The sequence below is a fragment of the Perna viridis genome, chromosome 1 (genome assembly GCF_037379345.1).
Source record: "Perna viridis isolate PV_CMFRI_1.1 ecotype Kerala chromosome 1, ASM3737934v1, whole genome shotgun sequence".
NCBI classification, from domain to species: Eukaryota; Metazoa; Mollusca; class Bivalvia; order Mytilida; family Mytilidae; genus Perna; species Perna viridis.
This window is the reverse complement of record NC_142445.1, coordinates 11,267,225-11,281,353: the sequence shown is the minus strand read 5'-3', so window position 1 is coordinate 11,281,353 and position 14,129 is coordinate 11,267,225. Positions and strand designations below refer to the sequence as shown.

The window sequence follows — 14,129 nt, the reverse complement described above, 5'->3', positions numbered from 1 at the left end:
TAGACAAAACTAAAATTATTTATAGAAATCATTTTAATTTGAACATACAGTATACAAATGTGATGAATACAGCACAATGATTCAAAATCAGGGATTTGAAATTTTTTTTCATAATATATCAAATGAAACTTTAATCGAACAGTAGATTTCACACAGATCTTCATAAAATTTTCAGATCCCTGATTTTCAATAAACAATTATATTGAAGCACTAATAAATTAATCAAATGTTTATGACACGACTCAGCTTCTGAACTCTGTTTAACAAAATGTCTCCTTGCTTAATGGTAGCCTGAAAATAGAAGAAAAAACTCCAAAAAATAAAAAGTTCCAGCAAAACAGACAATGTTTACAATATAGTTACGTTACTGTAATTTTTCACGAGCCAGAAAAAAAAACTTGTCTAAGCTGCCTTACTTAGACTATTTTTTTCCAACACAGTCGGTATAGTTTCACTTTTTACCCTTTGACCTTAAGGAGGCTCTTCTATGGAAACACAAGTCACCTGATCGCAATACTGTTTCGCGATTGACCAGATACTGATAACTAAGTAGTGTTTGAAAAATCTGTATTGAATATGTGAAATTGCGTGCCATGTGTTATTTTCTTGAAAGAAATGTAGAAACTTAGAAGTTAAAAGAACAAAATTTTACTGTGTCGGCTATCTTTTTTAAAAGATAGTACTTGTTTCTGTCTACCTGAGCACAATTTATTGTAATTTTTTTTTATGTATGCTGCTTAACAATCATTATTTAGTTGAGCACAGTTAAAGTAATAAAAATCCTTAAGTGTTCATATGAAATAATTTTAGAAAATAAAATTAATCTACCTACCCTTTTATCCGATGTAACATTAAACAGACATACATTTTTGTTAACTTATAATCATTGATATCAAGATTCATGGTTGGAGAAACAACATTTTGTGGGATACTTAAATTAGTGTTAAATTGGTCAGTTATTTCACTTTTACCACAAATCTGTATGGTTAAAAGTTGGAAAACCCTGAGTATGCAAACAATCATTCTGCTAATCTACTTTGGGTATGCATTAACATAAAATAATACTTATGGGTAATAAATGATTGGTTGACAGTAGATTAAAACATGTAAGGATGTTGAATGATAGATATGTATCCTGATACCTTAATACTTGAAAGATACTGGAATTCAAAATTTTATTTGATTTACGCCTATTCAATAAGGTCATTGTGCACAGGGTTTTTAATTTCATGTTTGTATACCATGAATATCGATACCCCAATATTTGAGATAGCGGAAAAAGATTTGCATTCTTCATCCTTCTTATACCAGGACTCTATGACATTGAAAATAGTTACTGTTAACTTATGATTTGGCTTATTTTTTGAAACAGAAAAATGTGTTTTTTTCTGAAGTACACTTGTATTTTCAGTAAATTACCAGTTTTCCCTTATTTACTGGATATTGACAGTTTTCCCCTTGATTAACTAACTTCCAGTTTTTTTTTATCATATTGCCAGTTTTTCTATTAATTTCTGACTGCCATTTTTTTTATATTTTACTTAGTATAGCCTTTTACCCTTTTATTTACTTGTTATCACTAACTTTTGCCTTATTTACTGAGAATTGACAGTTTCCTTCATGATTTACTGACTGCCAGTTTTGCCTCATTTACCAACTTAGTATTGTCAATGTTCCCAGTTCATTTACTGACTGTCAACTTTTTGCCTTTTTATCTGAGTATTGCCAGTTTTCCCTTGATTTTCTAAAAGCCAGTTTTTACCCTTATTCACTGGGTATTGCAAGTTCCCCCTTTAATAACTGATTGCCATGTTTGATCATTAACGGAGTATTGCAAACTCCCCCTTTATTAACTGACTGCCAGTTTTCCCTATTTACTGGGTATTGCCAACCCTCCTTTAATAACTGCCAGTTTTTTCCCTATTGACTGGGTATTGCCAACCTACTTTACTGACTGCCAGTTTTTCCCTATCTACTTGGTATTGCCAACCCTCCTTTACTGACTGCCAATTTTCCCCTATTTACTGGGTATTGCCAACCCTCCTTTACTAACTCTCAGTTTGTCCCTATTTACTGGGTATTGCCAACCCTCCTTTACTAACTCTCAGTTTGTCCCTATTTACTGGGTATTGCCAACCGTCTTTGATTTACTGACTGCCAGATTTTTCCATAATAACTGGTCATTTCCAGTCCTCCCCCTTTACTGACTGAAAGTCCCCCCTATTTACTGGGTATTGCCTCGCTACCCTTTTATTTACCTGGTATTGCCAGTTTTTACTGTCAGGTCTGTTAGTTTCTACAATGCCTTTGACTTTGTCTATTTTACAATGGAGTCGACCTGCTGCAATAAATCTAGACAGCTCTCTGAAAATTAAAAAATAACATGACTTTTTAAAATCCCAACAGAACAACAAACAAACTTTTATAACCTTCTTGTACAGCTTAAACACAAGTAAAAAGATAAATGACACATACTACTGTTAATTCAGAAATTATTTTCTGCATATTTTCTTCAATTTTGTCCACATTAACCTAAACTGCGATTTTAATTTTTATATTACCCTGAAAAATTCATTAAAATAAAAAAAAATTCACTCGTACAGGTTTGATTATGGTATTGCAATTAAAATCCTGTCATACAAAGAGGCCAGTGGGGGACTAAAAACTATATTATGGACTGAGGAATTCAAGTATTGAATTTGACAAGTTTGAACATGAATACAACTTCAGTGAGACTTTTAGTAATATCAATATCTAAAGATTCTCACTGATCAATAAACTCTATTGTTACACCAAATGCATTAGCCATATACTGTAGGGTTAAACTTCTGTAGGACTCTAGTAGCTGTGTGTAGGTTATAATCCTCATCTCTCTGGCATAGTACTTATAATGGGGAGCTAGAAGTCGGTCATATTTCAACAGATCTTCTACTTCAGCTGTAAGATAACAAAATCAAGTGACATCAATGGTAACAAAAGTTAAAGTTCTTTTCCCCCTTTTTTGCCCCTAATTGCAGTCTTATCTCTCTGGGAGTGAACATTGTGGTACAATTTTATAGAGATCCATAAACTTATACTTCAGTTATGAAGTTTAATTTTATGAAATGCTTGTTTTTTATCCTAATTTCTAAACGGCTGGGACCATAACCTTCAAAATCAATACCAAATTTTAAGGTATAATATCTTTTTATAAAATTTAATCAAGATCCACTAACTTATTTTCAAGTTGTCACACAAAAACAAAGTGGCTACACACCTGGACCAAAATATTTATTTGCATGTTTGTAATCACAAAAAAATGGCCATTGCAGATACAGTACCAACATTTTTACAACTATCACTGGTTGTTATCTGATGATTCTTTGTAAGAGTTTTTTCCCTTTTTCATTTTCCCTTTAACAATTATTTGTACTCTTTAGACAACTGTTAAAATTTTGTTGTTGTATAATGATATGGTGCTGCGATCATCTGTGCAGGTGTTGGTGTCCAGATGAGCTCATATGGGCTACACAAAGTCTGACATCTCTGCAGTAAGTTGTAAAATTTCTAGTTAGCGATATTTAAAAAATCTACGTTTGTAGATTAACCTAAGGGTTTAGCATGTCAAAGGATTAGTTACAAACTGTTGAAGAATGTTGATTCTGGAGCATTCACAAGGGTGTTACAAAGAAATGGAAGGAAGGGCATGCCTTCGCTACCTTGTTCTTGAGGGAATAATCAAAACAGGAAATAATTTCTAAAAATGATGCGGCTGTCCCCATGATGGAATTCCAGTGTGAGTACTGACATGCAAAAAAAATCCAATAAATAATAGGAAAAAGTTCCATAACTCTTGAAACCAAAGATAAAATTTTCTCTAAAATGTATACAGGCCCTAAACAATTATAATCTTCTTTATTTAAACAGAATAGCATATTTAGTCTGTGGACTAGTTTACAATATGGTCCTTCATTATAATAAACAATTGTATAAAGTTTGAAGTTTTTTATTCAAAGGGCTTCTCAACATTAAAGAAGAATCAAGCTACGGTTGGAATGTAACAAAAAATCTCATAAAAATATGATATAACTCAAAAAATTAAAAAAAGAATTTCATCAAAATATATACAGACCTTCAAACCATTTTTACAAATAACTGCATGTAGTCTGAAGTAAATCCAACATACAATTTCCTAAATATGGGATAACATGTAACATGTAAAATCTTGACTTTTTTAAGTAAAGTCTCATAACTCAAGTACTAAAACTGGAATTTTCTCCAAAAAGTTTATTGACCGTTAGACCATCATAACAATTATTTGTGAAAAGATTGAAGTTTATCAAATAAGCAGTTCTCAAGTTATGCTGTGACATGGTAATGCCGTCGGACAGACATTATTATACCATAAAATGACAAGGCTTTTAAAACCAGTCAGTATTCTGAAGTGAAACCCATGATTCTTACCTAGGTATCTGAAGAAATCTGAATAATGGCAATCATACAGAGAAAACAAGTAAGCCCGAACCTTAGGTAAACCATGCAACACTTCTAATATTTCGGAGCCTTTAACAACCTGTAAATGATGTAAGACAAGTTATTAGTACAGCATTATTTTACTGATTTATCAAAATTATAATAATAAAAAAAAAATGTTTTATAAAGTGTCTGAATGAGAGACAAAATGTCAAGTTATTCTTTAAAATAAATGTAAATGTTAGAGGAGACATATGTCTCCAGCAAACAGAATAGTAAGTATATACACTAATCAACCTACCTTTTCCCTAAGGTTTGGTCTTTCTAAGGCAATCATACTACAGATCACAGTATATGTTACAAATGATGGATAATCCATTAATTCATAAGATGTAAATGTAGCTACAGTGTCTAAAAATAAACCAGCAGCTTTCTTAAAGTCTCTGATTGACATACAATACATTCCTCTGTAAACTTTTAATCTGTTTCTTCTGTCCCAGTCTCCACCTTCATCAATCAAGCTGTAGAATGAATTTAGCATATCTGTATCATTAAATTAATATAAAAAAACCGTCTTTTTAAACCATGGGCCTTTTCAAAAATATCTCAGAACTGAAGAATTTGCTAGATATTTTTTGGCCTGAGAACTGAAGAATTTGCTAGATATTTTTTAGCCTGCAGAATGCAAAATCTGTTTTCAACAGAAATTGAAAAAAAAAAGATTGAAACTTAATTTATGCCCATCTCAAGAAGACTGAACTTTTTTTTGTGTTAAAAGATATTTGATTTTTACAGTACTTACAGGGCCCAATCTAGAGGAAGAAATGAGCAAAAACTTCTTGTTTATGCACACTTCTTCTTTTTATCTTTGACAAGGGGAAGTTTTTGTAATAGATTACATAAACAAAAATGTCAAAATATTTTTTTTTCAAACAAAATTTACTAATACTTCTTCTTGTTGACAATATCTAGATTAGGCCCTGACTTACAAAAAACGCAATGAAATTGTGCCATTTCTATTATCATTCATTAGCACTGTCTCACAGATACAACAGATAATATATAAATACATGTATTATACCTAGAAGGTACACAGGATAAATCCCCAACGTTCAATTTGTTAACTTCGTGTGAAGATTTATCAGAAATTTTGGTATCACAACATGGACTTAATGCACGCAAAGACACTGAGACAAACAAACGAATTAAGTCTTTACTTATCAATTGCCATGTAGATAGAATGGTTTCATTGCTGAATTTAAGCAGTATTGGAACACAAACTGTTGAAATTGACTTATCCTGTTTGAAATTCTACTTCCACCCTCTGTGGTGAGCAGGGAGCAACAGTTATGGAATATACAGTCATACCTCGTTAAGTCGAAGTCGAAGGGACCATGCAAAAATGTTCAAGTTATCCGAGGTTCGAGTAATCCGAGGTTGCAGAGAAACCGGAAATACTAGTAGTTTGGTCAATGATTGTTTCTGTATTTACACCATTGTTGTGCTTGTATATGTACATGTACTTCACTTAACACGGTGCTTCATAATGTCCTGTGTTTCATATCAGAAGATATTTTTTTGTATGTTGTACATCATGTTTGAAATACTGAACGGCACTGAGTATTTCAGTGAAATTTCCTTTTTTGTTTTTTTTTTCTACATCAAAAACATCATAGCTCATAAAATGCTGCTTTGTTTGATTCACAATCAGGAGTATCGTTAAACCATGTGTTCTACATTATTATGATAAAATTTCAAATTCACTAGCGAAACGAATGTAGTGGATGAAATACCCTTCCTATCATCTCTTTGATGTGTCATTAAATAGTCAGACACCATTGCAATTCATCTGTATTTTTAAAATTTTTTTATCAAAATATTCGATATCACTGTTAGTGTAAATTTGGACGTTTTATTAATACAATTTGTTTCTTTTAACACGCGCAATTTGAAATTAATGAAATAAACAAATCAAACCATAACGAGTGTCAACAAATTAATTTTAAAAGCCACACTAATCGTTGTTAAACACACTTCGATCATGGTTTGTAATAAATCAATCAGTTTTCTGACTAATTAGTTGACTTTGAGACATCAGGGTTAATTAACCTCGAAGTCCTATCGAGGTGACTGATTGATTACCTCAAGTTATCCGAGGTTTTGATTCATCGGAGGTAAAATTGTATTGGAGTAAGGGGAGTTTTGCTGGGACTTTGTAATTAGTTTGAGTTATCCGAGATTTCGACTAATCTGAATTCGATACGTCGAGGTTCCACTGTATTATGAAAACAAATAATAACATGTACATAATTGGCAAACGTTGGAAGTATATATTCAATCTTGATATTTAATTAACTTTAATAACAGTTATTTCTTATTCCAATACAATTTTACATCTGATGACTCAAACTTGGATGAATCGAAATCTCAGATAATTTGAGGTTATCAATTACTCCCCTTGATAGGTCTACAAAATTAATTAACTTGGATTTCTTGAAGTGAACTAATTAGTAGGAAAATTGATTGCTTCATTACACACGATAACTAAAATTGTTTTTACAACATTTAGCATAGTTTATGTAATTAATCATTGATACCTTTGTGGTCTAATTTGTGTATTTGATCAATATTAACAAGTGGCTCCCAGGAGTCTGAATCGCTCAGCTGGTTATTTTTTTGCCTTTCAAGGACAATAACTCTAATAAGGAGTTGTCAGACAATTTTGACTCCATGAACACTTTGGAAGGACTTCTCATATGCATCAACTTAAAGTTTCATTCTATCTATTATAGTTTTCAAGATACTGGCTGAAAACTGCTAAAAGCATAATTTTTTACCTTTCAAGGGCAATAACTCTTACATGGAGTTGCCTGACAACTTTTTTGGATGCCTTATAATAAGGATCATTTCAGCAATTGAAAGATAATGGCTAAACCTAACAGCTTTGGAGATCTATATGCAAATAACTGTCTGACCCCTATGTTCTATTTTTAGTAATAGCAGCCATCTTTTTTTAACTATCTAAAACCCAAATGATACCCTAAAAAAGCAAAAATATCAACTTTCATTGAATTCTGAAAAGTAGTTTCTGAGGAGAAGATTTTTGAAAGAAATAACATCAAAAACAGCAAAAAACATCCAAAAGGGGCAATAATTCCAACACAGGTCAAGCCAGCACTCCACAGTATTGTAGAACTGCCTAATTTTGGTCTTGTAATCTGATGTTTTGTAACATTTATCACTTTAAAAAATTGTCAAGCATCTGTAAATCTATATATCTAAAAATAGCTGAAACCAAGGCCTTCAGGGTGCAGTGAAAATTTTCTGGAAAAAAGATTACCTACAGTAAATAGGGTTACCATAGAAACCATGCGAAAATTGGCAAAAAAGTTCATAAAATCAGGTTTAAAATGATCAAATTTCCTGCAAAATATCTTAAATTTTTATTTCATGCCCTGAAACTCTCCAAACTTTTTCTTTCGAAAATCACTTCCTCTTATGGGCATTGCTGGTTAGATTTTGAGCTATTTCACTTTGTGATCCACTTATCAAATTTAGCATGGTAAAAAATTGACTTACTTTCACTTTCACAATGAAGTCAAACTGTCATTGAAAAAAAGCCCCTTCAACATTGAAAATACATAAAACATTGCAAATACTTTGAAAAGTCCCCTTTTTCAGAAAATGTTTTCTCAACATTTGATTCTTCATTTTTAATCACTATAGCAACCACTGGTTTCCATTTTTCATCCCTAGCCAAAAGTGTGAAACTAAACTAAACTGTGGAGTGCTGGCCAACAGATTTTCACCAAAATTAGACCACAGATAGATCTGATCATGCTGAATACTTTAACTCTGTCAGAATTTGGTTAAACCTAAGGTGTTTGGAGATATATTAAAAAATCTGCTGTCCAACCCCTATGTTCTATTTTTAGTAACAGCAGCCATGTTTTTAAACAGATCAAAAATCCAAACAATCATTTTGTGCGGAATACTCTAAGGAACAATCACCTAAAGTTTCATCCAAATCAGCCTACAGTCAGATGAGCTAAAAAGTTTGCGTTGTTAAAAGAAACAAATTCAAACATTGAATGTTTTTTTTATAATGATAATAAAAATGGTTGTAAATTTTCTTTGTTGGAATGATATTTGATCATTAAATTACATGCAAAACAGATTATAAAAACTTATGTATTTTTTTACGACTATATTTGTTTTGCTAGTAAATCTGAAATTCAATTGTTGCATGGTTTGACGGTCCTCCCCTTTAGTTATGTGGATATAAAAAAATAATTAAATAAGAATTTCTCCTAATACATTCCATGTTGTTCAGAATTTATAACATATTTAATACACATCACATAAAAATTATCTTCTGAAATGATAAAGAAGACACCACAAAGTACTCTGATAAAGTGAAGAACATGTATACATATATGTACAAGTAATATAACCTGTGTAAGTAATTAAAAATGCAGAAACAATCACCGACCAAAACATTTCCAAATTAAAATTGACCTTGGATGATTTGAACCTTGGATAGCTCAAACATTTTTGCCTAGTCCCTTCAACTTCGACCTAATAGGTTTGACTGTATATGCTGAAACTGATTAATTAAAACAAGCTATGATGTAGTAGTAATGGCATTTAACCAACAAACATATCTACAAAAGAGATCAAACATACGTTTGTGCTTTATCTAGATTCCTTGTAATGAGATCATGGTCCATATAAAACAGTCCCATCCTTATCAAATGGAAAACTAAATCTAATCTGTATCCTAGAGTTACTGTTTTTTCTTGAGTTTTTCTGAACTGAGTCAATGATCCTTCCTGTAACAATAAAGAACTGTAGTAACTGCTCAGATAAATATTTAACATAAATTTGAATTTCAATTAATAGCTACACTTAAGCACATGATTTATTCTATGTTTTAAATTCCATAAATTTGAAATGAACAAAAAAAAAAACAAACAAAAACAAACATTAAATGAAAACAAACTTTGTACAAATAACTCAAAGCTACATTTCAAGAAATTGTCCACTAGCATGGACAAACAAACTAATGGATGGACAGCAGTATATTCTGAAAAATGTACAAGTAAATACATTGTAGAGTGCTGTAGTGTAGAGAGAAAATTTTAAAGTGTGATGTTATACAGGTTCTAATGCATTCAACAGGGAAGAAAAAATGATATTAGTGGAAGAAGTTTGCAGTGATTGTTGACATGACTACAGTCAGTTAAAATGAAAAAGGGTCACACACTTTTTTCAAATGAATCTTTTAAATGAGAAAATATCACAAATGTCCGACACTGGAGAGAATTAAATCATGTTTCTCCAATGAAAGGAAATTCTTCTTGTACAAAAAATAAAAGCATTTGAATAGTGTTGTATCTACATGATATTTATTAACATTTTGCAAAAGAATTTGCTCCAAAACATATTTGCAAAGTACAACAAAAATATTACAAAATCTACATGTATTCTTACTTAAACACAACTTACTTTGTCACCAATTTTGCACAAATATTCTGCTTTCTTTAACATAAACTCCCTAACTTCTGTTTCACCTAAATTTTTCTCCGCATCTTCAATTGCTTCATCAAGTTTCTTTATTTCTGCAGCATTGGCATCTTTCATTTTCTTTACCAGAGCTGCATCAGAGGGCCAGTTAAAATCTTTACAACATTCTTCATAGAAAGGAGCCATGTCTACAATAAATATTGAATATTTTGAGACTATGTAATGGCTTTTTTAAATTTATTTTTAATTTTAATTTATTTCTACATGCACAGGTTAATTTACTTCTATTGAATTGCAGTTATGAGAACTTTAAATTTTAAAGATTATCAATGTTACTAAGGTCACCTAATTTTTTGCTTGCTGTTTTTATCTGTGCTGAAAGCAAGTTTAATAGATGCTTGACACTCTCAGTCTGACATGCTTATGGGGTTACCTACCTACTTTATGTACTCTGTAACTCTAAATTGTAAAAGTATTACAAATTCTAGAACTGTATATTTTATTTTTTTCACGAAAACAATGCTACATAATTTTGAGAGATTTCCCTCTTAAGAGTTTTCACAGGTAAATGTCTTTGTGTTTGTACACACAGGTATTGAGTGACAAAACTGTAATAGAACAAAACACCTCATGTCAGAGAAATTTTACCAAATTTCGGAAATCAATCAGGGTTTTGGTCATGAAGTCAGACAGAGTAAGACTTATTAAGAAATAAGAGAAAATAGGATATTCATATAATCGAAAAGTAGGGGTGATTTGTATTTTGGCTCAGGCTCGAAGCGTGCAACAAGAAGTGCCATTTCTTAGATACACAAATCACTTGTTAGGTGCCAGGCTACAATCCTGCATATTCAAAAGAGTGCACAAAATTCAATTGAAGATTTTAATTTGAGAATAAAACTTTAAAAGTGAGTCAAGCTTGCTCTTAAAAGTATAGAAATTCATCAAAAAAAAATTAGCATGACCACTTGAGAAACTTTAAAAAACACTACAAATCTATCTATTGAAGCATTGAAATGCAGTCAAAACACTTGGTCAACAAAATATCTTAAAAACCCACATGTTATTTGATCAGAACTTGGACATTTTAACAAAAACTACTTCTGGTTGTGGTAAAACCAAGCATTCTTCGTTGATCCTGTAACTATAATATATGGAATATTTTTTTTGCTGGCTCCCGCAGATGATATTGTCCCAAATCAAATTTCGCAAAAATGGTAGATGATATTAAATCTATTTTATTTCATAGGGAACCTACTAAATGCCTTCCTCCTATTACATATTATGGGCTCCCAAAGGAAGCATTAATGTATTATCAACCAGGTTCAGTATACTTATGGCAGGAAAAACCAGCAATATCTGGTTTGTGCATGTAAAATTGTGATCTAAAAATCGTGGCATCATGGCAGCTTCAATCTCGGAACTTTGAAAATGCAATTGAGAACCACCCCAGCCTCAGAAATCAATAGCTTGTAAAATAATGTAGAAAACTGACCTTGCAGTTTATTTTTTTCAATTTCATAGAGAATGACAAAACAAACTAACATCTGAAGTTCACTTAATATGGACCACTTACATGTTTAAATTACCTATGGTGGCTATTGTCCTTCCATTGACCAGCTTGTCAATGTGAATAGAATTTACCTTTAATAGGTAGGGAACATCTCAAAACAATTTCTTAACTCTCTACAAAAATTTGAAAAAAAATAAACAGAAAAGTTGGATCTGTTTTTGATATAATTTTACATGAAATTGGTAGCTCAAAAGATGGAAATACACTTTGTTGACCAAAATACATAAGGAATGATCGTAAGACATTTCAAGACTTTAATTATAATACATGTTATTAACAAAGAAGTAACTTTTAATCATTTTTATCTGAAAACACAACATTGCGTTTTCATATGTTACAAAATTGTTTTGTTATACATGTAGAATGGACATGGTCCTTTTGTGCCAATTGGATATAAAATTGTAGTTAAATTGCCCCAAAAATAGTTTTCTGTTTAGTCTATTTCCGCCAGAAAAAGACTACCTTTTGTGCCAAATACAAATAAGGAAATTAAATATCGAAGAAGTAAAACGATCATAAAAAAAATGAACTAAAAATGAATTAAAGAAAAGAAACATAAAAAATACTTAAATATTAATATTTAAAATTGTATCCAGAATAAAAACCAAATATAAATTATATATTATAATTATTTATTTTTTTATTCTCATTTTAATTTGATTGTAATCATTTATTTTTCAATTTTCAACTTGAAATTTTAAAATTAACAAAAAAGGAAGGAGAAATAACTGGATAACATACATGTAAATAATTTAATATTTCTTTTATTTAATAATGGATAAAGTATTGCTCGTCCGTCCGTCAGTTGCAAACATGTCCCATAGATATATAAAAAAGAAGGCCATATTCACAGGTTTACAAATGTAACTTTGTAATGCAGTCAATTAGATTGACTTAAAATATAAGATGAACAAGCAATAATAAAGAGATAAAAAAAAATGGTGAATAACATACAATAACCACACCACACATCTAATGTACCACAAATGTAAATTTTCTTGTATTCTTGGGCAAAATGATTATTAAATTATTGGTGCAATTCAACTATGAAAATCGTAAAGTAAACTGGCGCAAAAGGAGTACTGGTGCAAAAGGCCTCAATGGACTTCTTCATGATATCATGATACAACATGAAGACTAAGGGTACATAAGGAAGCATAAAAGGAAGATAACATATCACCTTTTAATCAACATAAAGTTTTAAAATATATTTCTAGAAACGGTTTTGAATTAAAGAAATGAAAGCTTTGAAAATAAACATAATGAAGGAGGATTTATCATATGAAAACACTTACAATGTATATTTCTCTTACATATATGACCAATCTTGTTTTTATAGTATTTACTCAATATAATTAAGCCAATCATCTATACTCATCAATTACAATTAATAGTAAAGTAATTAAACTTATTTTCCTCTAAGCAAAGCATGCAGATGACTGGATGATTACATGTTTTTATGAAAAGTTTTCATTGGTAAGCCTCATTAGTTTTTTTTAATGAACTTCAAACAGTTCACAACTTTTGTGTTGGGTACAATTTTCAAAATGACTTTGTTAATTAGTTGACATGAATATATGACACATGCAAGTAAAATGTTTACTACCACAGAAGTCCATTATACATCTATAATGAGATAATCAAATTAAACTACCGCGTTAATTATAGAACAGGAAATAGTAATATGACACAGGTGTGTCCATCTTTTAAAATGCTAACTCCAACAAGTGAGGGTTCCACTTCTGTGGTCAAGAATGAACACACTGGGGATTGATGATTATTACCTTTTGAATTTTATCAAATTAAAGAGTATAAGAGAATGTGTGTAAATTATCCTTCTTATACATGTAGGTTTGTCAAATAAATGTATCATTCTGCCATGTTTAGTTCATCAAGCATGATTTTCATACTTGCTCACTTGAAAATGCTTTTGATTCACAAAATATTCAAAGAGAACTTTTTAGTGTACAATTAAAATTTTGAGGCGTCTTTCCACATGTATTTTGGTCATTGACACATATTTCAGTCTTTCGAGTAACCTATCTAGGCCATGTTGTGCCTCAAAAAGGAAACATTCCATAATGTGTAACCATTCCAGTACCCAAATCACAGTTCTCGATACACAGGTTTGTCAGTAGTGAGAGTGAATTTTGTGGTAAGACTGAGGTCATATTTGTTCAAAGGTTATGATTAACCGTAAGGTTCCACTTTCCTCATATTTAGTCATTGAGGATATTTTATCTCAATAAAGATATTATCCACAAATTGATGGTTATCCCTGAACTGTTGTAGTTTTGTTAAGTGACAAAGCAAAATTGAATTTCATAGATTAATTGAAGAAGTTTTTAAACATTCGTACTGTTAGACTCCACAAATTTAAGGATCTTGGATTTGATCTCTTTATCATTCTTGTATTTTTGTGTTTGAAGAAGAAACTTCCACTGCGCTAATTCTAAGTTTGGATTCTTTTCAAGGCCCTGTTCTTCTAAATTTTCGACCGGCATGTTTACAACCGGAAATGTACAGTATGTGTGCGGGATTGTTAAATTTCTCATGCAAATTCTAATTCATGCATTTT

At 31.0% G+C, this 14,129-nt stretch overlaps 1 protein-coding gene across 1 annotated transcript; it reads right to left on the bottom strand.

Annotated features, from left to right (window-relative positions):
• Positions 1–15: 15 nt before the first annotated feature.
• Positions 16–14,081, bottom strand: LOC148627241 (26S proteasome non-ATPase regulatory subunit 6-like). Its single transcript, XM_088570201.1, has 8 exons — positions 13,911–14,081; positions 9,961–10,166; positions 9,139–9,284; positions 4,754–4,973; positions 4,444–4,552; positions 2,769–2,937; positions 2,259–2,364; positions 16–291 (listed from the first exon to the last, which is right to left on the bottom strand). Exons 1-8 carry the CDS (start codon positions 14,053–14,055, stop codon positions 223–225), a joined length of 1,170 nt encoding a protein of 389 aa, XP_088426327.1. The 5' UTR covers positions 14,056–14,081; the 3' UTR covers positions 16–222.
• Between the last annotated feature and the right edge of the window lie 48 nt (positions 14,082–14,129).

What these genes read in the sequence shown, in the direction of transcription:
- LOC148627241 (XM_088570201.1), bottom strand. Translation starts at nt 14,055, where the DNA reads ATGCCGGTCGAAAATTTAGAAGAACAGGGCCTTGAAAAGAATCCAAAC. An exon ending in ACAATAGAGTTTATTGATCA is followed by an intron (nt 2,365 to 2,768) that starts GTGAGAATCTTT and finishes TTTAATTTTCAG; the next exon opens with AGAGCTGTCTAGATTTATTG. An exon ending in GTAAAAACTGGCAATACCAG is followed by an intron (nt 292 to 2,258) that starts GTAAATAAAAGG and finishes TTCTATTTTCAG; the next exon opens with GCTACCATTAAGCAAGGAGA.